The sequence below is a fragment of the Nipponia nippon genome, unplaced genomic scaffold (assembly GCF_047370975.1).
Source record: "Nipponia nippon isolate SJK-2023a ecotype South Korea unplaced genomic scaffold, ASM4737097v1 scaffold_35, whole genome shotgun sequence".
Classification (NCBI taxonomy): domain Eukaryota; kingdom Metazoa; phylum Chordata; class Aves; order Pelecaniformes; family Threskiornithidae; genus Nipponia; species Nipponia nippon.
In genome coordinates this window covers 3,603,465-3,630,393 of record NW_028262353.1, presented here as the reverse complement: position 1 = coordinate 3,630,393, position 26,929 = coordinate 3,603,465, and the positions used below count along the sequence as shown (strand labels likewise).

Here is a 26,929-nt window from a genome sequence, read left to right as displayed (position 1 = left end):
CATCCCAACCTTGTCTCTCCCATTCCCCAATGTCCCCCCCCCCCGTTCCCATGGTTCCACCCAGTTTCCCCCCCCCAATGGTTCCCCCCAACGCCCCCCCCAAATTCCCAATGTTTCCACCGTGTCCCCCCCCCATTCCCCAATGGTTCCCCCCAGTCTCCTCCCCCTCACTCCCCCATGGTTCCCCCCAACGCCCCCCCCCCCGTTCGCAATGGCTCATCCCAACCTTGTCTCTCCCATTCCCCAACGCCCCGCCCCCCGCCGGCTGCCCCGCCCCCCCGCCGGCTGCCCCGCCCCCCGCCGGCTGCCCCGCCCCCGCCGGCTGCCCCGCCCCCGCTGCCCCCGCTGCCCCCGCTCACGGGGTGGTGGACGTAGGCGGCGCAGGGGTAGCACCAGGCGGCCAGGTCGCGCAGGCTCAGCACCAGGGGGTGCCCCGCCGCCCCCCCGTGCCCCAGCATGTGCCCCCCCGCGTAGCGCCCGCACAGCACCTGGGGGGGGCACGCAAAGGGGGGTTTGGGGGTGCGGGGAGCCCGGGGGGGGGATTTGGGGGGCGGGGCGGGGGGGTTTGGGGGTGCGGGGGGGGGGGGGTGGGGTGCAAGGGGAGGGGTGTGGGGAGCCCTGGCGGGGGGGTTGGGGTGCTGGGGGGGTTGGGGAGCCCGGGGGGGGGGGGTTGGGGGTGCATGGTGGGGGGGTTGGGGAGCCCGGGGGGGGAATTTGGGGTACATGGGGGCAGTTTGGGGGTGCTGGGGGGGGGGGGAAATGGGGTGCCCGGGGGGCGGATTTGGGGTGCAAGGGGGGGGGTCCCTGGGAGGAAATTGGGGGGGGGGGGGGGAATTGGGGTACATGGGGGGGTGGGGAGCCCTGGGGCGCTCTGGGGGTGCGGGGGGGTTGGGGGTTCCGGGGGGGTTGGGGCGGCCGCACCTGGTAGCAGCTGAGGCAGAGCCAGTTTTCGCGCCGGCTGCCGCAGGCGGCGCAGGGGGCGTTCGCCTCCAGGCCCCGCCCCTCGGCGGGCGGGGGGGCCACCGCCCCCAGGTGGGGGCAGTCCGGCAGCGGGGTGACGGCGAACAGCGCCCCCTGCTGGCGGGGAGGAGCGGCGGGTGGGGCTCAGCCGCTCCCATTGGGTCCCGCGCGCCCCCCCCCCCCTCCCGCCCCCCCTCCACACCTCCCCTCACCTCCTCCGGGTCCTCCTCCCAGCAGGGGGCGCTCGCCCCGTCCGGGGGGGCGGAGCCCGGCTCAGGCTCCGCCCCCTGCGAGGCGCCGGCCCCGCCCCCGGGGGCCTCCCCCAGGCGCAGCTCCCCCAGGCGCAGGATGGCGTCGAGCGGCGGGGGGGTGACGTCACGCGGGCGGGCGGTGACGTCACGGGGCAGGCGCAGGCAGCTCCAGCTGCCCCGCTGGGCCCGGCAGCTGCGGGCCAGGGCCACCAGCGCCGCCGGCGAGGGGGGGCCGGGGGGCGGCAGGGCCGGGGGGGCCCCCAGCAGCACCCCCAGGCACTGCCCCGCCCCCTCCGCCGTCACCCCCAGGTTGTAGCCGCCCTGCGGGGGGGGGGGGGGGGGGCGTCAGAGACCCCCGACCCCACCGGGGGGGGGGGGGGCCAAGTAGGGAACCCCCAGAACCCCCTGAGCCCCCCATGGGGACCCCAGCCCCCCCCCCCACCCACGGACCCCCTGAACCCCCCGACCCCCCCAATGGGGACCCCAGACGCCCCCTGACCCCCCCAGGCCCCCCGGGACCCCAAGAGCCCCTCAGAGACCCCCTGACCCCTCCGTGGGGACCTCCCAGACCCCCCCGACGCCCCCTGACCCCCCCCAGACCCCCCCCAGATGCCCCCAGGGACCCCCTGACCCCCCCCCCCATGGGGACCCCCAGCCCCCCCAGCCCCCGCTCACCTCGAGGACGAGGACGAGGCGCCCCCCCGCCAGCGCCCCCAGCAGCTGGGTCATCAGGCCGAAGGTGGGGGGGGAGAGCAGGCACCCCCCCAGGGGGTCCCCCCGCCCCGCGTCGAACCCCGCCGACACCAGCACCAGCTGGGGGGCGAACTGGGGGGAGGGGCGGGGGTCGGGGGGGCCGCAACCCCCAACCCCCCCCGAAGCAAACCCCTCCTAAAAGCCCCCCCGTCCCCCTCCCCAAACCCAACCCCCCCCAAAACCCCAACTCCTTAACCCCCCCCCCAAACCCCCCTGATCCCCACCCCCACCCCAACCCCCCCAATGCCCCCGAGACCCCGAACTCCCTCAGACACCACCAAGGCCCCCCCAACCCCTCCACAGTCCCCCCAACCCCCCCAGCCCCCCCCGCACCCCCCAACCCCCCAGCCCCCCCGCACCCCCGAAGCCCCCCGCCCCCCCGCACCTGGCAGGCGACGGGCAGGACGAGGCGCGCCATGGCCGCCAGGTAGTCGGGGTCCCCGGCGCGGGGCGCCCCCCACCCCACGTTGAGGGTGAAGCCCAGGCCGCCGCCCCGCCCCCGCCGCCGCGGGGACCCCCCGCCCCCCCCGGGAAGAAGGCGCCGTCGTGGCGGTGCAGGGAGACGTACAGCACGCTGCGGGGGGGGGCGGCGTCACCCGGGACCCCCCCGGGGCACCCCCGCGCCCCTGGGACACCCCCCCCCCTGCACCCCAAATACCCCCGGGGCCCCCAGCACCCCTAAGACCCCCCCAGCACCCCCAGTACCTCCCAGCACCCGTAAGGCCCCCCCCCAAGACCCCTAAGACCCCCCAAAATCCCCAGGTCCCCCCAGGTCCCCCCAGGGCCCCCCGCACCCCTAAGACCCCCCCCAGCACCCCCAGTACCCCCCAGCACCCGTAAGACCCCCCCCAGTATCCCCCCAGCACCCCAAATACCCCCCGGGCCACCCCAGGACCCCCAAGCCCCCCCGGACCCTGAGGACCCCCCCACCCATAAGACCCCCTCCCCAGTATCCCCAGTACCCCCCCCCCCAGCACCCCCAAGCCCCCCCAAGGACCCCTAACCCCCCCAGCACCCCTAAGCCCCCCCCCCCCAGCCCCCCCGACCCCCCCAAGCCCCCCCCACCTGGGGTCCTCCTCGAAGATCTCCTGGGTGCCGTTGCCGTGGTGCACGTCCCAGTCCAGGATCAGCACCCTGGGGGGGGGGGCTGCCGTGAGGGGGGCGCCCCCGGGTGCCCCCCCGCCCCCCCCCCCGGCCCCCCCCGTACCTGAGGGCCCCCCCCGCCAGGCGCTGCCCGTGCCGGGCCGCCACCGCCACGTTGTTGAAGAGGCAGAAGCCGCCGGCGGCGCCGGGGCGAGCGTGGTGGCCGGGGGGGCGCACCACCGCCAGCGCGTTCCGCACCTGGGGCGAGCCCGCACCCGCTGCGGCCCCGCGGCGCCCCACAGCGCCCCACGGAGCCCCACGGCGCCCCACGGCGCCCCATAGAGCCTCGTAATACCCTATAGAGCCCCACGGCGCCCCACGGAGCCCCACGGCGCCCCACAGAGCCTCGTAATACCCTATAGAGCCCCACGGCGCCCCATAGAGCCCCACAGCACCCCATAGAGCCTCGTAATACCCTATAGAGCCCCACAGCGCCCCATAGAGCCCCACAGCGCCCCATAGAGCCTCGTAATACCCTATAGAGCCCCACGGCGCCCCACGGAGCCCCACGGCGCCCCATAGAGCCTCGTAATACCCTATAGAGCCCCACAGCGCCCCACGGAGCCCCACGGCGCCCCGTAACACCCCATAATACCCTATAGAGCCCTGTAACACCCCACGGCGCCCCATAGCACCCATAGAGCCCCACAACACCCCCCAGAGCCCCATACCACCCCATAACACCCCATAGAGCCCCATAGCACCCTACAGAGCCCCCCCACACCCTATAGAACCCCATAATACCCTATAGAGCCCCCCTACACCCCATAATACCCCCCCAGATCCCACACAGCCCTTCAGTGGCCCCCAGGGACCCTATACCCCCCATACGCACCCCCATAGGGTCCCTGCACGCCCCCAGCCCATAGGGGCCCCCAACACCCTATAGGCCCCCCCCCCCACGCCATAAGGCCCCTTAAGAGCCTATAGGGACCCCCTGCCCTATAGAGCCCATAACACCCCACAGGGCCCCCATAATGCCCCACAACACCCCATAACGCCCTATAGGACCCCTATAATGCCCCATAACACCCCCATGACGCCCCATAATGCCCTATAGGACCCCCATAGCGCCCCATAGGGCCCCATAACCCCCCCATGACACCCTATAGGATCCCCATAAGGCCCCATAATGCCCCCATGACACCCCATACTGCCCCATAGGCCCCCCCCCATAACACCCCATAGGGCCCCCACGACGCCCCGTAACGCCCCGTAGGCCCCCCATGACACCCCATAACACCCTGTAGGACCCCCATAATGCCCTATAGGGCCCCCATAATGCCCCATAGGGCCCCATAACGCCCTGTAGGGCCCCCATAACGCCCCATAGGCCCCCCCCAACGCCCCACAGGACCCCCATGATCCCCCATAGGCCCCTGTAACGCCCCACAGGCCCCCCCATAACGCCCCCACGACACCCCATAATGCCCCATAGGACCCCCGTAACGCCCCATAGGACCCCCGTGATCCCCCGTAGGCCCCCACGACACCCTGTAATGCCCCATAGGCCCCCGTAATGCCCCATAGGACCCCATAGGGCCCCCTAACGCCCCATAGGACCCCCATAACCCCCCATAGGACCCCCGTAACACCCCGTAGGCCCCCCATAACGCCCCCCGACACCCCATAACGCCCCATAGGCCCCCATAGGCCCCCGTAACGCCCCATAGACCCCCCCATAGGCCCCCCCATAGGCCCCCCCGACGCCCCGCAGCGCCCGCGCGGCCCCACCTGCCCGGCCAGGACGGCGGCGACGGCGGCGCAGGCGGTGCCGGCGGCCAGGCGGGCGCAGGCGTAGGAGCGGGGGCAGAGGTAGACGGAGTTGTAGCGCTCGGCCGCCCCCCGCAGCTCCCGGGGCCGCAGCCCCTCCGTCCCCGCCAGCGCCGCCACGTGCGCCCGCCTGCGGGACCCCCATCAGGGACCCCTATAGCACCCACGCCTCCCCCCGCCCCGGGACCCCGCGCCCCCTTATAGGACCCACACGTACCCCTAGACACCCATAGGACCCACATATCCCCCCCCCATAGGACCCATATGTACCCCCCCGTACCCATGGGACCCCCACGCGCCCCCCTATAGGACCCATATGTAGCCCTAGACACCCCTGGGACCCACATATCCTCCCCTATAGGACCCATATGTACCCCCCACACCAATGGGACCTCCACGCGCCCCCCTATAGGACCCATACGTAGCCCTAGACACCCCGGGGACCCATATATCCCCCCCTATAGGACCCATATCTACCCCTACACACCCATGGGACCCCTGCGTGCCCCCCTATAGGACCCGTATGTACTCCTAGACACCCATGGGACCCACATATCCCCCCCCTATAGGACCCGTACGTACCCCCTATGAGACCCATATCTACCCCTACACACCCATGGGACCCCTGCGTGCCCCCCTATAGGACCCGTACCTACCCCTAGACACCCATGGGACCCATGTATGCCTCCCTATAGGACCCATATGCACCCCCGCACACCCATCGGACCCCCACGTGCCCCCCTATAGGACCCATATGTACTCCTAGACACCCATGGGACCCACATGTCCCCCCCATATGACCCATATGTACCCCACCACCACCCCCGGGACCCCCGTGCACCCCCCTATAGGACCCATAGGCAGCCCCTCGTACCCATGGGACCCCCATGCACCACCCTATAGGACCCATATGTACCTCCCCACACCCATGGGACCCCCCCGCGCCCCCTACAGGACCCATAGGCCCCCCCGCCGCCCCGCTCACGTGTGGCAGGCGCGCAGCTGGGCGGGCAGGGCGTAGCGGGCGGGCAGGCGCAGGCAGCGCTGGGCCAAGCCCAGCTCCTTCAGCCGCTCCACGATCCGCGTCACCCGCTGCGGCGCCTCGGGGTGCTGGCTGCGCCCGGACGCCTGGGTCCCAACGTCCCCGCGTCCCCAGCCCCAGACCCCCACCCTCAGGGGATCCCCCCTTCGTGGGAGCCCCCCCCTTTGTGGGACCCCAACCCTCATGGGACCCCCCCTTCATGGGACACCCCCCCCTCATTATGGGACCCTCTCCCCTCATGGGACCCCCACCCTCAGGGCAACCCCCCCTTCATAGGACCCCCCCTTTTATGGGAACCCCCCCATGGGACCCCCACCCTCATGGGACCCCCCTTCATGGGACCCCCCCCCCCCCATTTTGGGACCCTCTCCCCTCATGGGACCCCCACCCTCACGGGACCCCCCCCTTCATAGGACCCTCCCCTTTTATGGCACCCCCCCCATGGGTCCCCCCCCCCCATGGGACCCCCCCCCCTGGGCCCCCCCCCCCCATTTTGGGACCCTCTCCCCTCATGGGACCCCCACCCTCACAGGACCCCCCCTTCATGGGACCCCCACCCTCAGGGGATGACCCCTTCATGGGGGACCCCCCACGGGACCCCCCTTCATGGGACCCCCCCATATTATGAGAACCCCCACCCTCAGGGGACCCCCCTTCATGGGACCCCCCCCCATTATGGGACCCCCCACCTTCAGGGGATCCGACTTTCATGGGGGACCCCCCATTGTGGGACCCCCACCCTCATGACACCCCCAAAGAGGAGGCCAGGGCCCCCAGGAGCCCCCCCAGCCCCGCCACCGACCTGTCCCAGGGGTTGCAGTGCTCCTCCATCCTCTCGTCGTACAGCAGCCCCGTGCGGGCGGCGGGACGGGGCCAAGGCTGCAGCTCCTCTTCCTCCCCCGCCTCCGGGGGGGTCCCCGGGGGGTCCCCATCCTCCTCCTCCTCATCCTCCTCCTCCTCCTCTTCCTCCTCCGAATCCTCCTCTAGCTCCGCTTCTGCGAGGGGGCAGCCTCAAGGAGGGGGGTGCTCCCAGCGCCCCCGGGGGCGGCAGAAAGATGGCGGGCGCCCCTTTTTGGGGCTCTTTGCCACGTTCAAGGGGGTTTGGGGGGGTGGGGGAGCCCCCCAAAAGCGAGGGGGGCTCCCACTGGGGGGGGGGGGGGGCGCCCAAGATGGCGGCCGCGGCGGCGGGGGGTGAACTGCCTAGCAACCAAGATGGCCGCCTAGCAACCAAGATGGCCGCCTAGCAACCAAGGTGGCCCCCTAGCAACGAGGCCTAGCGCCCCCTCCAAAGCCTCCCCTCCATTTTTTGGGGGGAGGATGAAAGGGATTTTGGGGGGGCTCAAAGGGATTTTGGGGTGTCAAAGACACCCCCCCACCCCGGGTCTGGGGACTCACCGGCGCATTGCAGGCCGCTCCAGTACTTGCGGTGGACGGCCAGGGCGCGGGCCACGCTGGCCAGGCCACGGCGGGGCGGGGGGGGGATTGTGGTGCTGGGGGGGGCTGGGGGCACCCCCAAACTGCCCCAGCCCCCCTAAAGACCCCTACAGACCCCCCAAACACCCCCAGCCCCCCTAAAGACCCCTATAGACCCCCCAAACACCCCCAGACTCCCAAAGACCCCTATAGACCCCCCAAACACCACCAGACCCCCCAAAGACCCCTATAGACCCCCCAAACACCTCCAGACCCCCCAAAGACCCCTAAACACCCCTATAGACCCCCCAAACACCCCCAGACCCCCCAAAGACCCCCTGAGGGTCCCCAAGCCCCCCCCAGTCTCCCCAAGCCCCCCAAATACCTCATACTCCCCCCGACCCCTATAGACCCCTATAGCCCCCCCCCGATATAGCCCTCACCTGGGGGTGGGGGTCATGGGCCCGGGGGGGTCCCCGGGGTCCCCCAGCAGCGTACGCAGGACGGCGCCGAGCCCCCCCGCCAGCGCCCCCGGCTCCGGACCCCCCTGCGGGAGAGTCCCTATGGACTCCATGCTGCCCTGGGGGGGGGGGACACCCCCCATAGTGGCCCCCCCAGGGCAGCAGGACCCTTATAGCACCCCTTAACCCCACCCCCCCAATTATCCCCTACCGCACCCCCATACTGTCCGCCATACCTACACCCCCCCCGTACTGTTCCCCATAACATTGCCTATGGGCTTCTCTATAAGAATACCTATAGAACCCCCTATAACAAACCCTATAGCATCCCCCATCCGCTATAGAACTCATAGCCCCGCCCCGCCCCAGAGGACCACAGGGCACCTAAAGATCCCCTCTGTCCCCTATACGGTTCCCATAGTGCCCTGGGGGAACCTATACATCCCCACAAATGGTCCATATGGCCCCTATAGCTCCCGCAAACGGCCCTTGCAAACCCTACAGTGCCTGCAGACAGTCCCTCCGACCCCCATAGGGCCACTATAGGTGCCTATAGATGACCCCTATAGTGCCTGCACGTGGCCTGCAGGCCCCTATAGCCCTGCTGGGGGCCCCTATAGCCTCTATAGGGTCTCACCTCGAGGGCGAGGAGCAGGCGTCCCCCTGCCAGCGCCGACAGCAGGTGGGTCATGAGGGCGAAGCCGTCGGGGGAGACCTCCATACGTCCCTGGAGGGGAACATATAGCACCGGGGAGGGGGCACAGACCCCTCCACCAGGCCCCTATAGCACCCCTATAGGCTCCCCAAGCACCCCTGTAATGCCCAGCAGAAACCACACAGCCCCATACAGCCCCCCCAGCACCGCATATAGGTCCTACGGCACACCATATAGCCGCTGTAGCGTCCCGTACGTCTCCTATACTGCCCATGGCAACCCCATATAGCGCCCCGAAAAACGCCGTGTAGCCCCTATAGCACCCACAGGAACTGTATAGAGGTCCTATAGCACCCAGCGATGGCCTATAGGGCACCCCAGGCTGTTCCATACAGCCCCGCGCCCCCCCCCCCCCGACATCTATAGGTGCGCTATACCCCCCCAAACCAACCCATACACCCTCCACCCCACCCCTGGAGGAGCCATACGTCCCCTATATCACCCACAAGTAACGTATACGTTCCCTACGCCACCGCGGTGAGGTGCGCGCAGCCCCTATGCCACCGAAGGGGGGGTCCGCGGGGCCCCTAAACCACCCCGGACCCCCCTACGCGTCCCCTGCAGAGGCCTATACGTCCCTATACGTCCCCGTACCTCCGGGTCCCCGAGGGCGGCGTCGAAGCCGGCGGCGACCAGGACGAGCTGGGGCTGGAACTGCGGAGACGCCGCGTCCGTCTGTCCGTCCGTCCGTCCGTCCCCCCAGGGACCCCCAAACCCCCCTGGGACCCCTAACTCCCCTAGAGACCCCCAAAACCCCCAGAGCCCCCCCACCCCCCCCGGGACCCCTCGGGGACCCCCAACCCCCCCAGGGACCCCCAAACCCACCAGAGCCCCCCCCGCCCCGGGACCCCCAGGGACCCCCAAACCCCCTCAGGGACCCCCCAACCCCCCCGGGACCCCCAACTCCCCTAGAGACCCCCAAAACCCCCAGAGCCCCCCCCAACCCCCTCGGGGACCCCCAACCCCCCCAAGGACCCCCCAAACCCACCAGAGCCCCCCCCTGCCCCGGGACCCCCAGGGACCCCCCAAACCCCCTCAGGGACCCCCAAAACCCCCCCGGGACCCCCAACTCCCCTAGAGACCCCCAAAACCCCCAGAGCCCCCCCCACCCCCCCGGGACCCCTCGGGGACCCCCAACCCCCCCCAGGCACCCCCCAAACCCCCCAGAGCCCCCCCCCCGCCCCGGGACCCCCCAAACCCCCTCAGGGACCCCCCCAACCCCCCCGGGACCCCTCGGGGACCCCCAACCCCCCCAGGGACCCCCCAAACCCCCCGGACCCCCCAACCCCCCCCGCTCACCTCGAAGGCGATGGGGAGGAGGAGGTGGAAGAAGGCGGCCGCGTAGTCGCCGTCCGTCATGCCGGGCTATGGGGGGGGCGGGGCGTCACACCAGACCCTATAGAACCCCCCCGGCCCCTATAGAGGTCCCTACAGCCCCGGGGAGGGCCCTAGAGCTTCTTAGAAGCGCCTATAGAGCAGCCCCTATAGCTCCCATAACACCCGCAGGGGCCGTACGCGGCCTGTAATACCCAGCAAACAACGTACGTCCCCTATAACGCCCTATAGGCGCCCCATATAGCGCCTACAACGCCCCGTACAGCTTTTATAACGCCCCGCGGTACCCTATATCACCCCACAGCAACCCTATACCCCCCAGCAATACGCAACAGGGGTCCCTACGCCCCTATAACGCCCCACGCGGGCCCCTATAGCCCCGCCCCCCCCCCCCCCCCAGCCCCTATAGGGTCCATACCTCATCCCAGCGCACGTCGACGGTGAAGCCCTCGCCCCGGCCGGTGCCGGCGGTGGCGGGGGGGTCCTGGCCCCGGTGCACCCCGAAACACAGGACGCTGCGGGGAGAACGGGGGGTTCCAGGGGGGGCTCCCAGTGCCTCCCAGTATATCCCAGTATATCCCAGTACCCACCTGGGGTCATCCTGGAAGAGCTGGGGGATGGCCCGGCCGGGCTGGACGCACCAATCCACGATGAGGATGCTGCGGGGGGGGGGGAACCCGGGGGTTTGGGGGGCTGCACCCCCCCCCCAAACCCCCTCCCCCCCGGCCCATCCCCCCCCCCCCCACTCACCGCTGCGCCCCCGGGTGCCGCCGCGCCGCCCGGGCCGCCACCGCGACCGCGTTGAAGACGCGGTGGCCGCTCCTCGCCTCCGGCCTCGCCTGGCGTCCGAGGGGGCTACAGGGGGACATCCCGGCCCCTATAGAGCCCCCATAGAGCCCCTATAGAGCCCAGGGGGCCCTATAGCCCCCCCCCCAGCCCCATAGCTGCCCTCCCCCGCCCTATAGCCCCCCCACCCCCACCCTATAGCTTCCGGAGCACCCGCAGGAACCCCATAGCACCCCTAAAGCCCTAGAGCACCCTATGGCCCCTATAGCACGGCCAGGATCTCTATAGCACCCCAGGGTCTCTATAGTAGTCCCACAGCCCCTACAGCCCCCCCTCCCCGGCCCCTATAGGAACGCTACGGCCCCCCCAGGTCTCCTATAGCCACCTCAGGGCCCCTATAGCACCTCTGAGGTTCTTGCGGCCCCTATAGCATCCCTAGGGCCTCTGTAACACCCACAAGTCCCCTATAGGGCGCTTACACCACCCCCAGGGCCCTATAGCACCGCGAGAGGCCCTATAGCGCCCACAGGTTCCCTACACCATTACGGAAGTTCTCACAGGCCCTATAGCACCCCCAGGTCCCCTATAGTCACCCCAGCACCCCTATAGCATCTCTAGACCCCGTGGCCCCTATACCACCCCCGGACCCCCTACAACACCTCTATAACACCGCTAGAGCCCCTATGGCCCCCATGGGGTCCAGGAACAGCTCTCTGCAGCCCCCACGTGCCCTGGGGACACCTATATGCTTCCTACACCCGTAGAAACAGCCCCTATAGAATCCATACCTCCCCCTGCAGCGCCTCAAGGGCCTGCTACAGCTGCTGGAGACGGGGATGCAGATCTATAGGGGTTGGGGGGGGGGGCGCCGCAGCCCTATAGAGTCCAGGGGAGGGCGCCGGTCCCCGGGGTGCCCCGGGGGTACCTATAGCCCCTATAGGGGCCGGGGGCGGTACCTCAGCAGCGCCAGCCCGTTGCGCAGCTCCCCGCTCAGCACCTTCGCCAGCAGCGCCAGCAGCGACCCCGCGGCCAGGCGGGAGGCGGCCTCCTCCTGCGGGGCACCCAGGCGTCGGGGGGACCCCGAAACCCCGGGGGGACCCCAAAACCCCCAGGAGGGACCCCAAAACCCCCAGGAGGGACCCCAAAACCTCCACAGGGGACCCCAAAACCCCCAGGGGGCACCCTAATCCCCCCTAAGGGAACCCAGGCACCTGGGGGGCACCCCAAAACCTCCAGGGGGGACCCCAACCCCCCCAGGGGCACCCAGGTGTTGGGGGGACCCCGAAACCCCCGGGGGGAGCCCAAAACCTGCAGGGGGGACCCCAAAACCCCCATGGGGCACCCTAACCCCCCCAGGGCGGACCCCAAAACCTCCAGGGGACCCAGGTGTCAGGGGGGACCCCAAAACCCCCAGGGGGGACCCCAACCCCCCCAGGGGACCCCGGCGTCCGGGCGCACTCACCGCAGCAGGGGGGGGAGGGCAGTCGGGGGTCTGCGGCTCCGGCTGGGCCAGGAACGGGGGGCTGGGGACCCCGAAACTGCCCTCAGGGACCCCAAATCCCTTAGGGACCCCCCAGGGCCCCCCCAAACTCCTCAGGGACCCCCCCAAACTCTCTGGGGACCCCCCAGGGCTCCCCACAGACCCCCAGGGCCCCCCCAAACCCCTCACAGACCCCCTCAAACCCCTCAGGAACCCCCCAGGGCCCCCAATCCCCCCAGGGCCCCCCAATCCCCTCAGAAGCACCCCAAATCCCCTCAGGGACCCCCCCAACCCCCTCAGGGACCCCTAAACCCCCCTGGAACCCCCCAAACCTCCTCACGGCCCCCCTCAAAGTCCCCAAACCCCCACCCAGGGCCACCCCGGTGCTCCACCCTTCCCGAAATCCCCCCCAAAACCCCCTCGGAGCCCCCCAAGCCCCCCTCAAACCTCCTCCAGCCCCCCCAGAATCCCCCCAGGACCCCAAAAACCCCCCTGGGACCCCAAAAATCCCCCCCAGGACCCCCCCAACCTGTGGACCAGCAGCAGCTCCTCATCGGTAGCCGGGCGGCACTGAGGACGAGAGCCGACGTGAGGGACCCCGGCGTTCGGGGGGGGGGGCACCCCAACATCTTGGGGGGTCCCAGGGGTCCAGGGGGGACCCCAACACCCCGGGGGGGTCCGGCGCTCACCTCCACGCGGACGCAGCGCTGCGGCAGCCCCAGCTCTTCCAGCGTCGCCCACGCGGCCGACAGCGGCCCCGGACCCTCGGGGGGCTGCGGGAGAAGGGGGGGCGTGTGGGGACCCCGGCACCCCGCGGGGGGGGGGGGACCCCAGCACCCTGGGGGGGGACCCCAGCACCCCCGGGGGGGGACCCCTACCTCTCATCTCCGAAACCGGCAGCGAATCGCTCGTCGTAGACCAGCCCCGTCCCCGTGGGCGCTGCCGCCTCCGCGCCCAGATCCTGGGCGGGGGGGACGACACGATGACACCCAGGTGTCCGGGTGCCCCCCACCCCCCAAGGGAGCCCCCCCCCCATCTCCCAGGGGACCCAGGCATCCAGAAGCCCCCACCCTCCAAGGGAGCCCCCCACGCTCCTCCAAGGGACCCCCCCATCTCCTGAAGCACCCAGGAGCCCCCCACCCATCTCCCAGGGGACCCGGGGGTCCAGGACCCCCCCCCCAAGGGACCCCCCCATCTCACGATGGACCCGGGGATCCAGGACCCCCCACCCCCAAGGGACCCCCATCTCACGATGGACCCGGGGATCCAGGACCCCCCCCCCCCAAGGGACCCCCATCTCACGATGGACCCGGGGGTCCAGGACCCCCCCCCCCCCCAAGGGACCCCCCCATCTCCTGAAGCACCCAGGCACCCAGGACCCCCCACCCCCCCCAAGGGACCCCCCCATCTCACGATGGACCCGGGGATCCAGGACCCCCCACCCCCAAGGGACCCTCCCCCCCCGGGACCCTCCCACCCCTCAAGGCCCCTCCCCCCCCGGCCCCGCCCCTACCAGGTGCTGCAGCTCCGCCTCCAGCCCCTCCCGCCGGCTGCGGGCCCGCCCCCGCCGCTTGGCTTCGGGGAGCCCCCCCCTCTGCGGGGGGACGCGACGCCCCGCCCTGCCCTGGGCGGGGCCAACTCAGCCACGCCCACCTCCCCACCTCCAAACCCCGCCCATCTCCCCCTCCAAACCCCGCCCACCCCTACACCCTCCGCCCTTCAAAAACCCGCCCACCCCCTTAAACCACGCCCACCGCCCCACCACACCCTCGCACCCCGCCCTTATAAGCCCCGTCCCCCACACCGACCACGCCCTCCCTCGCGCTGGCCCCGCCCCTTCTCACCATGACAGCCGGGGGGGGCGGGGTTCTAGCGCCGCGCGGGGGGGGGCATCGCAAGGAGGGGGGGCCTGGGTGGGGGGCAACGGGTTAAGGAGGGCCGGGGGGAGCGGAGGGGGGGGAATGGGGGCGGGGGGGGGGGGGGGACGGGGCTGGGGGGGGAACGGAGCCGGGGGTGGGGGGTAACGGGGCGGGGGAATGGGGACAGAGGGGCTCGCGGCGGCGGGGAGAGGGCCCGGGGGGGGCTCCGAGGACCCGGGGGGTGGCGGCTCCGGGGGCCCGGGGGGGCTCCATGGAGCCGGGGGAGGGGAACGGGGGGGTCCCGGGAGCGGCCGCCGCGCTCACCTGCAGCCCCGCTCGCCGCTGGCGCCGGGCGCACGGCGATGACGTCACGGGCGGGGCGACGCGAGGGGGCGACGCTTAGAGGTGGGCGGGGTTACGCGGCGCGCAGCCGGCCACTGCCGTGCTCGGCCGCCATCTTGGGCGCGCCCCGCTGGAGGCCGCCATCTTGGGCGCGCCCCACTGGAGGCCGCCATCTTGACAGCCACCCTAGGGTCCCCATTATATTGGGGGGGGGGCACCATTTTGTATAAGCATTTTGGGGGGGGCGTTGAGGCCCCAGACCCCTCCCCGGGGGGGCACAACCCCCTCCCCCCAGAGACCCCACCCTCCGAGCGCAGCCCCCCAAATAACGAGGCCCGAGCCTGGTTCCGATACCAAAGTGTAATGGGGGCAGCCCCCCCCCCCCCTAAATCTGGGGGCTGAGGCCGGGGGGGGGCCCGGCGGGGGGCGGGGGGGGCGCAGCGTAACTCCCCCCGGGCCCCCCCAAAAAGGGTCCGGCGGCGGCGGCGGCGGCGGCGGCGGGGAAGGGCAGGAGGTGTCCGGAGAGGACGAGGGGTCCGAGGGCGTAGAGGGCGGCCGGATCCTCGGGAGGGGGTTGCGGGGGGTTGGGGGGGGGTTGGGGGGGCCCCCCCATGGCTTCCGCCCCCCCCCCCGCGCCGGCGCCCCCCCCCTGCCGCCGCTTCTTCCCCTTGGCCGAGACCTTGCGGTTGCGGGTCTGGATCCCGTCCTTGCGCATCGTCAGGGGGCGATTCACCTGCGGGGGGGGGGGGCAGGGGTTTGGGGGGCCCCAGGAATCCGGGGGGGGCCCCTGGACGCCCCCCCCCCCAGGGAGGCAGCTCCTTCCCACCCCCCCCCATCGCCCCCCCACCCCAGGGGGTCCCCAAAATCCCCTCCCAATCCCCCCCCAAAGACCCCCATGGCTGAGGGAGGGGGATCCAGGGGGTCCCAGGCATCGGGGGGGTTTTGGGGGTCCCGGGGGGGTTTTGGGGGGCCCCCGACCTGGTGCAGTTTGTAGTAGAGGCCGCAGGCGTTGCAGACGGGGTCCCCCCGGGGGCTGCGGCGCCAGAGGGTGGTGGTGCTGGTCTGGCAGTTGCTGCAGACGGTGCCGGCCCGCTTGCCCACCAGCGGGGGGGGCGAGAAAAGGGGGGCTGGGGGGGCTGGGGGGGCGGGGGGCATTTGGGGGGAGCTGGGGGGGATTGGGGGGATTTGGGGGGAGCTGGGGGGGATTGGGGGGATTGGGGGGATTTGGGGGGAGCTGGGGGGAGCTGGGGGGAGCTGGGGGGAGCTGGGGGGAATAAGAGGGGTTTGGGGAGATTTGGGGGGCTGGGAGGGGGTTGGGGGGGATTGGGAGGGATTTGGGGGTCACTGGGAGCACTGGGGGGTACTGGGAGCACTGGGGGGTTACCGGGAGCACTGGGGGGGGTTACTGGGACCACTGGGGGGGGTCACTGGGAGCACTGGGGGGTCACTGGGAGCATTAGGGGGGTACTGGGAGCACTGGGGGGTCACTGGGAGCACTGAGGGGGGGTACTGGGAGCACTGGGGGTTACCAGGAGCACGGCGGGGGGTCACTGGGAGCACTGGGGTGTCACCAGGAGCACTGGGAGGGGGGTCACTGGGAGCACTGGGGTGTCACCGGGAGCACTGGGGGGTTACTGGGAGCACTGGGGGGTACTGGGACCACTGGGGGGGTCACTGGGAGCACTGGGGGGTACTGGGACCACTGGGGGGTCACCAGGAGCACTGGGGGGTGTCACTGGGAGCACTGGGGGGGGGTCACTGGGAGCACTGGGGGTTACCAGGAGCACGGGGGGAGGGGTTACTGGGAGGACTGGGGGGTACTGGGAGCAGGGTGGGGGGGACACTGGGAGCAGGGGGGTTACCGGGAGCAGTGGGGGGTACTGGGAGCAGGGGGGGGTTACCGGGAGCAGTGGGGGGTACTGGGAGCAGTGGGGGGGGGCACTGGGAGCAGGGGGGTTACCGGGAGCAGTGGGGGGTACTGGGAGCAGGGGGGGGGGGGCACTGGGAGCAGTGGGGGGTTACCGGGAGCAGGGGGGGTACTGGGAGCAGGGGGGGGGGGCACTGGGAGCGGGGGGGTTACCGGGAGCAGTGGGGGGTACTGGGAGCAGGGTGGGGGGGGCACTGGGAGCAGGGGGGTTACCGGGAGCAGTGGGGGGTACTGGGAGCAGGGTGGGGGGGCACTGGGAGCAGGGGGGGTTACCGGGAGCAGTGGGGGGTACTGGGAGCAGGGGGGGGGCACTGGGAGCAGTGGGGGGGGGCACTGGGAGCAGGGGGGGTTACCGGGAGCAGTGGGGGGTACTGGGAGCAGGGGGGGGCACTGGGAGCAGGGGGGTTACCGGGAGCAGGGGGGGTACTGGGAGCAGTGGGGGGGGCACTGGGAGCAGGGGGGGTTACCGGGAGCAGTGGGGGGTACTGGGAGCAGGGTGGGGGGGGCACTGGGAGCAGGGGGGTTACCGGGAGCAGTGGGGGGGTACTGGGAGCAGGGTGGGGGGGGCACTGGGAGCAGGGGGGTTACCGGGAGCAGTGGGGGGTACTGGGAGCAGGGGGGGGGGGCACTGGGAGCAGGGGGGTGGTTACCGGGAGCAGTGGGGGGTACTGGGAGCAGTGGGGGGGTACTGGGAGCAGGGGGGGGGGTTACCGGGAGCAGTGGGGGGGTACTGGGAGCACTGGGAGCTCACCAGGCGCTTCTTGGGGCGGATGAGGGGCCGGTTGTGGCCGTTGAGGCGGTGGTAGAGGCCGCAGGCGTTGCAGAGGTAATGGCCCGTCCCGTCCCGCCGCCACAGCGGCGTCGCCGTCGCCCCGCAGTTCACGCACTCCCGCGCCTCTGCCCAGTACAAACCAGTACAAACCAGTACAAACCAGTACAAACCCATACACGACCCCCTACAGACCGCTATAAGGCAGCACACACCCCAGCGCGTACCCCCAGCTCACCCTCCCTATCCAACATCAACCAGTATAAACCAGTTTAAACCAGTTTAGACCAGTATAAACCAGTATGCACCGCTACAGAATAGTATGGACCAGTACAGACTGTTAAGGACCAGTATGGACCAGTATAAAATAATATAAGGCACTGGGCACCCCTGCACGCACCCCAGCACGCACCCCAGCCCACACCCCCAGTTCACCCTCTCTGCCTAGCATTAACCAGTATAAACCAGTTTAGGCCAGTATAAACCAGTATACACCACTACAGAATAGTATGGACCAGTACAGACTGTTAAGGACCAGTATGGGCCAGTATAAAACAATATAAGGCACTGGGCACCCCAGCACACACCCCAGCCCACACTCCCAGTTCACCCTCTCTGCCTAGCATCAACCAGTACAAACCAGTTTAGACCAGTACAAACCAGTATACACCACTACAGAATAGTACAGACCAATACAGACCACTATAGACCAGTATGGACCAGTATAAGATAATACAAGGCACTAAGCACCCCAGCATACACCCCCAGTTCACCCACTCTGCCCAATATCAACCGGTATAAACCAGTGTGGACCAGTATAAACCAGTATAAAGCACTCTAGAGTATTATGGACCAGTATAAAGCCATACAGACCAGTATAAATCAGGACAGACCAGTACAAAATACCGTAAGGCACCCTGCACCCCAGCACGCACCCCCAGTTCACACACTCTGCCCAGTATCAACCAGTACAAACCACTGTAAACCAGTGTAGCCCAATATAAACCCCCATAGACTGGTATAGAAGAGCATGGACCAGTATGAACCAGTATGGATCAGTACAGGATAGTGCAAGGCACCGGGCACCCTGGCATGCGCCCCAGTGTGCACCCACACTCCTGCAGCTCTGCCCAGTACAGCCCAGTATGGACCAGTATAAACCAGTACCAACCTATACAAAACAGCGCTGACCAATACGGACCAGTTCAGACCAGTATGGCCCAGTACAGGCTGCTGCCCACCCCAGTGTGCACCTGCAGCTCACACACCCCTGCATCTCTGCCCAGTATAGACCAGTATAAACCAGTACTGACCAATACAGACCAGTAGGCACCCCAGTACGCACCAGTACAGACCAGTACGTGCCCCAGCACATACCTGCAGTTCACACGCTCCCATGTCTCTGCCCAGTATGACCCAGTACAGACCAGTACGCAGCCCATTACCGCCCAGTACAGACCAGTATGTGCCCCAATACATACCAGTATAAACCAGTATGCACTCCAGTATACACCTGCAGCTCACACACTCTCATGTCTCTGCCCAGTATGGCCCAGTACAGCCCAGTACACAGCCCAGTATGGCCCAGTATGTGCCCCAGTACATACCAGTACAAACCAGTATGCACCCCAGTACACGCCTGCAGCTCACACACTCCCGTGTCTCTGCCCAGTACAGCCCAGTACATAGCCCAGTATGGCCCAGTATGCGCCCCAGTATATACCCACAGGTCATGCACTCCTATGTCTCTGCCCAGTATGGCTCAGTACAGACCAGTATGCACCCCAGTATATACCAGTAAAAACCAGTATGCACCCCAGTATATATCCACAGTTCATGTACTCTGGTACCTCTGCCCAGTATGGCCCAGTACAAACCAGTAAACAGCAGTACAGACCAGTAAGCACCCCAGTACCTACCAGTACAGACCAGTATGTGCCCCAGTATATACCTTCAGTTTACACACTCCCACATTTCTGCCCAGTACGACCCAGCACAGACCAGTACGTACCAGTACAGACCAGTATGCCCCCCAGTATGCCCCCCCAGTTCATACGCTCCCCTGCCTGTGCCCAGCAGAGCCCAGCATGGACCAGCCCGGACACCAGCCCGGACCGGTATGAACCAGCGCGCCCCCCAGTGCGTACCAGCACGAACCGGTGTGCTCCAGCGCCCCCCAGTAAGCCCCCCCAGCGGCTCCCAGTGCCCCCCAGTCCGCACCGGCGCTCCCAGCGGGGGTGACTCACCGCAGGGCGGGGGGGCGCCGGGCGGCAGGAGGGGCCCCGGGGGGGGGGGGCTGCCCCGGGGGGGCTGCAGCAGCCCCAGGAACCGGGGGGGCCCCGGGGCGGGGGGCGCGGCCCAGGGGGGGCCCCCAACGCCCCCCCGTCGGCCCACGGCACCAGCGACAGGCGGCCTGGGGGGGGGAGTCAGTGGGGGGGGGCTGGGACAACGGGGGGCCATGGGGGGAATTGGGGGGCACTGGGACAAGGGGGGCCATGGGGGGGGCATTGGGGGGCACTGGGACAAGGGGGGGCCATGGGGGGGCATTGGGGGGCCATTGGGACAAGGGGGGACAAGGGGCCATGGGGGGGCCATGGGGACAAGGGGGGGCATTGGGGGGGACACGGGGACAAGGGGGGGACAAGGGGCCATGGGGGGGTCATGGGGGGGCCATGGGGACAAGGGGGGGGCATTGGGGGGGACACGGGGACAAGGGGGGGCATTGGGACATGGGGCCGGGGGGATTTGGGCCATGGGGGGGGCCCTGGGGGGCCCTGGGGGCAAAGGGGAGGACGTGGGGGGGGGACACTGGGACACGGGGGGGCAGAGGGGGGCCCGGGGGGCCGCGGGGATGGGGGGTACCTGGGGGGGGGTAGGGGGCCAGCAGCCCCCCCGCCTCCAGCCCTTCGGCCCCCCCCAGACCCAGGAAAGTTCCGGCTTCGTCTGCGAAAGGGGGGGCCCCCTCCGGCCCCCCCGGCGCCACGAACTCCATGGGGGGCGCGGGCGCCTGGGACCCCTGGGGGGCGGCAGCGGCGGGGCCTGCGGGGAGACCCCCAATCAGCACCCGTTGGGGGGGGGGGCGATGCCTGGGTCCCCCCAAAAGGGGGGGTTTGGGGGGGGGGGGCGGGTGTCACTGACCTGGAGCCGTCGTGTCACCGCGGGTCGGACAGACGGACGGACGCGGCGGGGGAGGGGCGGGGCCCCGCCCTGGGGTTGGGCCGGGGGGGAGGGGGAGGGGCGTTGGGACCCCACCCCCGCCTTGAACCCCCACCCCCCTTAAAAATGAGGGGGGGGGGGGCAGGGGTGTCCCCGCCGCCTGGGTCCCCTTTGGGGGGGCGGGGGGGGGGGGAGGGGAATAAGGTGGGGGGGGGGGGGTCCGCACCCAAACGCTTGGGTCCTTTGGCGAGGGGGGGCGGGGGGCACCCCGACGCTGGGGTCTCTGGGTGCTGGGGGGGGCGGCTGGGTCCGTGCCCCCCCCCCCCGCCCCCGTGCCGGGGCGGTAACGGCCCCCGGGGCTGCCGGGCCCTGATAAGGCTTTATCTGATGGCGGGGCGGCCGTTGGGGCTGGGGGGGCCGGGGCGGGGCCCCCCGGCGGGCGAGCACCCCCCCCCGGCACCCGGCCATCCGGGCACCCCGGCTTCGGGGGAAGGCGCCGGCCCCTTCCCCGAAACGGCGCCTTATCGGGCCCGGCCAGAGCGGGGGGGGCCCCCCCCGGGCTTTAGTGTAGGTCCTACGTAAACAGCACCCGCCCGCCGGCGGCCGGGGGAAGAGCAGCCGCAAATTGGGGGGGGGGGGGGCGGCGCAAAATTGGGGGGGTGCAGCCCAAAATTTCGGATTTTTGGCGCAAAATTTGGGATTTTCGGCCCAAAATTCGGCACTTTCGGCCCAAAATTCGCTTTTTTTAGCGCCAAAATGGGGCTTCGCAGCCCCGAATTGGGCATTTTCCGCCTCGAAACGGGGGTTTTCGAGGGGGAAACGGAATCACGAGCCCCAAATTTCGGGTTTTCGGCCTCGAATTTGGGAATCAGCCAAATTTGGGAATCACAGAGCCAAATTTGGGAATTGCAGACGCGAATTTGGGAATTATAGAGCCAAACTCGCAAATTACAGGCTAAATTCACAAATTGCAACGCAAAACGGCAATTTTCTGCTTTCAAATGCTTTTCAGTCACAAACTGGGGGATTTCCCACCAAATTCAGGGCTGCTGTTCCAAAATTTAGGGATTTGAATCTCAAAATCAGGATTTTCAACCCCAAATCGGTGTTTTCAGTACCAGATTGGGGGTTTCAGCCCCCAAAATAAGGATTTTCAGCTCAAAATTGGGATTTTCACCCCCAAGTTTGGCACTTTCAGCCCAAAATTCACATTTTTGGCAACAAATTGGGGATTTTCCATCCCGAATTTGGCATCTTCAAGGGATAAATTGAGTCGAGAGCCCCAAAAATGGGGTTTTCAGCCCTGAATTTGGGAATTTCAACCCCAAATTTGGGAATTTCAACGTGAAATTGCAATTTTCTGCTTCAAACTCTTCGTTCTCAGCCACGAATAGGAGTTTTCCCACTGAATTTTGGGTTTCTGCCCCAAAATTGGCTTTTTTAAACCTCAAAGCCGGGGGTTTCAACCCCAAACCGGCATTTTCACTCCTGGATTGGGAATTTTCAGCCCCAATTTGGAAATTTGCAGGCCCAAATTGGAAACTTTCAGCTCAAAATTAGATCTTTTTGGAGCCCAAAAGTTGCATTTTCAACCCCAAAATCGGGATTTTTCACCCTAAAACCGGAGGTGCCGACCTCACCTGAAATTCGGGCTCAAATCCGGCGCTTCCGGGCCCAACCCACGAATTTTCCGTCCTCTCGCCGCTCCCAAATCCGCGTCTCCGGCCCCGCACGTCGCCATCTCCGGCCTCGAACTCGGCGGCTTCGGGTTCCAAAGGGGAATTTTCACCGTTTTCGCCGTTTCCGCCGCCGTGGTGGTGCTCGGGGGGGGGGAGGGGCTCAGCGGGGGTCCCCCAGGGCGGGGGGGGTCAGGGTGCCGGGGCGGGGCAGCGCCGGCAGGAGGGGCGCGTCCAGGTCGAAGTCGGGGGGCGGCCGGGAGCCCCCCTGGGGCGGGGGCGGGGTCAGCTCCAGGGGGCCGAAGAAGTAGGGGTGCAGCAGGGCCTGGGAGACAAGGGGGGGGGGTCACTGGGTGCCCCCCAACCCCCCCATGCTCCCAACACCCCCCCAGAGCCACCCCATGGCCAACTGGGTGCCCCATGGCCAACTGGTGGAACCTCCATGGTCAACTGGTGGAACCTTCATCGTCAACTGGGTCCCCATGGGTGCCCTCATGGTCAACTGGTGGGACCTCCATGGTCAACTGGGTCCCCATGGGTGCCCCCGTGGTCAACTGGGTGCCCTCATGGTCAACTGGTGGGACCTCCATGGTCAACTGGGTCCCCATGGGTGCCCTCATGGTCAACTGGTGGGACCTCCATGGTCAACTGGGTCCCCATGGGTGCCCCCGTGGTCAACTGGGTGCCCTCATGGTCAACTGGTGGAACCTCTATGGTCAACTGGGTCCCCATGGGTGCCCCCGTGGTCAACTGGTGGGACCTCCATGGTCAATTGGGTCCCCATGGGTGCCCTCATGGTCAACTGGTGGGACCTCCATGGTCAACTGGGTCCCCATGGGTGCCCCCGTGGTCAACTGGGTGCCCTCATGGTCAACTGGTGGAACCTCTATGGTCAACTGGGTCCCCGTGGGTGCCCTCATGGTCAACTGGTGGGACCTCCATGGTCAACTGGGTCCCCATGGGCGCCCCCGTGGCCAAGCGGGTGCCCCCTCCCGGACGCCCGGGTGCCCCCACCTGGTGGGCGCGGATGCGCTGGCGCGAGGGGTAGCGGAGGAAGCGGCGCAGGAGGTCAACGGCGACCGGCTCGGCCTCGGGCACCAGCTGCTCCAGCGGGGCCGGATCCTGGCGCCGGAACCGGATCTTGGGGTAATCGGGAAGCTCCGACAGCTCCTGCCGAACCAGTACGTCCCAGTGCTGCCCAGTGCCCCCCCGCTACCTCCTAGGAGCCCCCCACTATCTCCCAGTAGCCCCAAACGCTCCCTAGTACCATCCCAGTATCTCCCAACACATTTTAATGGTTTCCCAGTGTCTCCCAGTAATGCCCCAGTACGTCCCAGTACTGCCCAGTGCCTCCCAGTGCCCCCCTGCTACCTCCTCGGAGCCCCACGCTATCTCCCAGTAGCCCCCCAGTAACCACAAGCACTCGTTAGTACCATCCCAGTATCTCCCAATGCATTTTAACGTTTTCCCAGTATCTCCCAGTAGCCTCCCAGTGTCCCCAAGCACTTCCTAGTACTGCCCCAGTACCTCCTAGCACTGCCCCAGTACCTCCTAGCATAGTTTAATAGCTCCCCAGTATCTCCCAGGAGTCCCCCAGTAACTCCAACCAGTCCCTAATACCATCCTGGTATCTCCCAACACATTTTAATGGTTTCCCAGTACCTCCCAGTGGCCTCCCAGTATGTCCCGGTGACCTCCAATGTGTCCCAGTGCCCTCCCAGTAGGCCCCAGCAGCCCCCGATGTATTCCAGTGCCCTCCCAGTATATCCTAGTGACCCACAATGCGTCCCAGTGCACTCCCAGTATGTCCCAGTAGATTTCCCAGTATGTCAGTGACCCCTCAACGGATCCCTGTGGCCTCCCAGTACGTCCAGTATCCTCCCAGTACGTCCTAGTAAACCTCCCAGTACGTCAGCGATGCCCCAATGTGCCCCAGTGCCCTCCCAGTATGTCAGTGACCCCCCGACATAGCCCTGGGGCCTCCCACTACCTTCCAGCAGCCTCCCAGTATGCCCCAGTAGACCTCCCAGTATGCCCCAGTAGACCTCCCAGTATGCCCCAGTAGACCTCCCAGTGTGCCAGTGACCCCTCAACGTACCCCTGGGGCCGCCCAGTATCCCCCAGTGCCTCTTCCAGTGCTCCCAAGACCCCTTTCCCCCCTGCCCCAACCCTCCCAGTGGCCTCCCAGTATGCCCCAGTAGACCTCCCAGTATGCCAATGATCCCTCAGCATACCCCTGGGGCCTCCCAGTATCCCCCAGTGCCTCTTCCAGTGCTCCCAAGACCCCTTTCCCCCCTGCCCCAACCCTCCCAGTGCCCCCCCCCCCTCCTCCCAGTCCCTCCCAGTAACTCACTGGCCAGGCGCGGGGACTGGGGGTGCCGAGCGCCCGCAGGACGCAGCAGAGCTGCTCGATGTCGTTCTCCCCGGGGAAAAGGGGGGAGAGGTTCAACAGCTCCCCAAAAATGCACCCCACCGCCCTGGGGGGGGGGGGGACGCACCAAGAGGGGGGTCAGCGGGGGGGCCCCGGGGTTTGGGGGGGCCCCGGGGTTTGGGGGGGCCCCCGGCGGACGCCCCTCACCATAAATCGACGCCTTCGTCGTAGGTTCGGGCGCCGTAGAGGAGCTCGGGCGCTCGATACCACCTGAAATAAAATAAATAAAATGGGGGGGGGGGGGGGGGAATAAAGGGGACCCGGGGGGGCAGGTGGCCCGGGGGGGCCCCAGGTGGCCCAGGGAGGGGGGGGGGGGGGGGCCAGGTGGCCGGTACCTGGTGGCCACTTGGTGGCTGTAGGGCCGCCCCGCGGGGGTGGCCAGGACGCGGGCCAGGCCGAAATCCGCCAGCTTCAGGCAGCCCGTCCCGTCCAGCAGCAGGTTGGCCGGCTTCAGGTCCTGGGCCCGGAGTTTTGGGGTCCCCCCCTTAGATCTTGGGGTCCCCCAACCCCCTGTACCCCCCGGCCCCCTATAGCCCCCCCCGACCCCCTATAGCCCCCCAAACCCACAGCAGGATACCCCCTGCCCCCCAACCTGCCGCGGACGCCTTGGGGTCCCCCCCAAACCCTTGGGTGCCCTCCCCAGATCTTGGGGTCCCCCCACGCCCCCCCCGACATCCATATATTGGGGGACCCCCCCCGCAGACTCTTGGGTGCCCCCTGGATCTTGGGGTCCCCCCTAAATCTTGGGTCCCCCCCAGACTCCAGGGGTCCCCCTAAATCTTGGGGTCCCCCCAAACTCCTGGGTCCCCTCTTGATCTTGGGCCTCCCCCAAACTCCAGGGTCCCCCCCAAACTCCAGGGTCCCCCCCAAATCCTGGGGTGACCCCTAAATCCTGGGGTGACCCCCAAACTCCAGGGTCCTCCCCTAGGTCTCAGTGTCCCCCCTAAACCTTGGGGTCCCCCCCCAAACTCCAGGGTCCCCCCTAAACTTCGGGGTCCCCTTCCGATCTTGGGGTCCCCCCCCAATCTCGGGTCCCCCCCCCCAGTCTCGGGGTCCCCTCACCCGGTGCAGGATGCGCTGGCGGTGGCAGTGGCCCAGGCCCCTCAGGGTCATGGCCAGCAGGGCCCGGACGCGGGGGGGGGGCAGGGGGGCGGGGGTCGCCCGCAGGAGCCCCCCCAAATCCCCCAGCAGGAAATCGAAGGCCAGGACGACGGCGGGGCCCTGGGCGAAGGCGGCGCGGAGGCGGACGACCTGGGGGCGGGGGGGACCCCGGGATGGGGGGGGGACCCCGGGATGGGGGGGGGACGACCCCGGGATGGGGGGGGACACCCCCATATTTTGGTGTGGGAGGGGGCTGGTGTGGGTTTGGGGGGTATAGGGGATTTGGGGGGACCCCAAGATCAGAAGGGGAACCCCAAGAGCTGGAGGGGACCCCAAGATTTGGGGGGACCCGGGTGTCCAGGGAGGGGACACCCCCATATTTTGGTGTGGGGGGATGGTGTGGATTTGGGGGGGGGCTACAGGGGGTTTGGGGGGACCCCAAGATCAGAGGGGGAACCCCAAGAGCTGGAGGGGGACCCGGGTGTCCAAGGAGGGGGGACCCCTGTATTTTGGGGGGGGATGGTGTGGGTTTGGGGGGTATAGGGGGTTTGGGGGGTTGGGGGGTAGAGGGGGTCTGGGGGACCCCAAGATCTGGAGGGGGGCCCAGGAGTTCTGGGGGGACACACACCACCCCGAGGATTTGGGGGGACGACACCCCCATATTCTGCTGTGGGAGGGGCCTGATGTGGGGCTGGGGGGGTACAGGGGGGCTATAGGGGGCTTGGGGGGACCCCAAGGTCTAGAGGGGGGCCCAGGAGTTTGGGGGGTCCCAGGAATTTTGGGGGGGTCCCAGGTGTTGGGGGGGCCCCCAGGAGCTCGGGGGGGGGTCCCAGGTGTTGAGGGGGGTCCCCAGGAGCTCGGGGGGGTCCCAGGAGTTTGGGGGGGGGCGCACCCCCCACACTTACGTGGGGGTGGTCCTCAATCTCCCGCAGGGCCTTGATCTCCCGCAGGGTCTGGGGGGGCACCCCCTCTTCGGGGCGGCGCAGGGGCACCTTCTTCAGGGCCACCGTTTCGCCTGTCTGGGGGGGGACGGGACACGACAGGGGGGTATTTGAGGGGGGACCCCCAAAAAGGGACCCCCAAAAGCCCACAGGCCCTCAGCCCCCCTCAGAGGGCCCAGGCCCCTCAGAGCCCCCCCCCCCAAACGGCCCCACTCCCCCCCCCCCGGCGCCCAGCCCCACCTCCCTGTCCTTGGCTTTGAAGACGACGCCGTGGGCGCCCTCCCCGATGCGGCCCAGTACGATGTACTGGTCCATACTGGTGGAAATGGGGAGCCGGAAGAGGAGCGGGGCATTATGGGCCGGGGTCGGTCCTCCAACATCCCACAATGCCCCGCGCGGCGCTTTCCCCCCCTTAAAGTACCTGGCGGTCCCTGGCAACCAGGCCCCGCCCCTAGCAACCCCGATCCCGTTTCCGGGCAACCGCGCCCCGCCCCTAGCAACCCCGGTGGCGTTCCCCGGCGACCGCGCTCCGCCCCTGGCAACCAGCCCCCGCCCCTTGGCAACCAGCCCCCGCCCCCCGGCAACTAGGCCCCGCCCTTAGCAACGGCGGCCCCG

At 68.7% G+C, this 26,929-nt stretch overlaps 3 protein-coding genes across 4 annotated transcripts; all 3 read right to left on the bottom strand.

Annotated features, from left to right (window-relative positions):
• Positions 1 to 167: 167 nt before the first annotated feature.
• On the bottom strand, positions 168 to 14,486 carry HDAC6 (histone deacetylase 6). Its single transcript, XM_087771863.1, is given in 25 exon segments — positions 168 to 488; positions 922 to 1,077; positions 1,173 to 1,532; positions 1,887 to 2,036; positions 2,350 to 2,492; positions 2,495 to 2,538; positions 3,030 to 3,098; positions 3,172 to 3,305; positions 4,842 to 5,010; positions 5,866 to 5,994; positions 6,725 to 6,917; positions 7,318 to 7,386; positions 7,780 to 7,882; positions 8,434 to 8,523; positions 9,106 to 9,165; positions 9,811 to 9,876; positions 10,265 to 10,361; positions 10,437 to 10,505; positions 10,597 to 10,701; positions 11,421 to 11,453; positions 11,589 to 11,683; positions 12,095 to 12,155; positions 12,642 to 12,682; positions 12,802 to 12,986; positions 14,474 to 14,486. Coding segments are annotated over 25 exon segments (2,955 nt in total).
• A 167-nt stretch (positions 14,487 to 14,653) lies between these two features.
• Positions 14,654 to 15,468, bottom strand: GATA1 (GATA binding protein 1). Its single transcript, XM_087771862.1, has 2 exons — positions 15,292 to 15,468; positions 14,654 to 15,046 (listed from the first exon to the last, which is right to left on the bottom strand). Exons 1-2 carry the CDS (start codon positions 15,466 to 15,468, stop codon positions 14,699 to 14,701), a joined length of 525 nt encoding a protein of 174 aa, XP_087627988.1. The 3' UTR covers positions 14,654 to 14,698.
• Positions 15,469 to 16,998: 1,530 nt separating this feature from the next.
• Positions 16,999 to 26,839, bottom strand: CDK20 (cyclin dependent kinase 20). Of its 2 annotated transcripts, XM_087771313.1 has the most exons (9): positions 26,555 to 26,828; positions 26,279 to 26,392; positions 25,335 to 25,523; positions 24,608 to 24,729; positions 24,420 to 24,482; positions 24,195 to 24,318; positions 22,856 to 23,011; positions 21,806 to 22,166; positions 16,999 to 17,137 (listed from the first exon to the last, which is right to left on the bottom strand). In XM_087771313.1, the coding sequence occupies exons 1-8, from the start codon at positions 26,627 to 26,629 to the stop codon at positions 22,005 to 22,007; spliced, it is 1,005 nt and encodes a 334-aa protein (XP_087627439.1). In that variant the 5' UTR covers positions 26,630 to 26,828; the 3' UTR covers positions 16,999 to 17,137; positions 21,806 to 22,004. The 2 variants fall into 2 exon arrangements, with proteins under 2 accessions (XP_087627439.1, XP_087627438.1); XM_087771312.1 differs by lacking the exon at positions 25,335 to 25,523 and having other exon boundaries at positions 26,555 to 26,839.
• Positions 26,840 to 26,929: the final 90 nt, after the last annotated feature.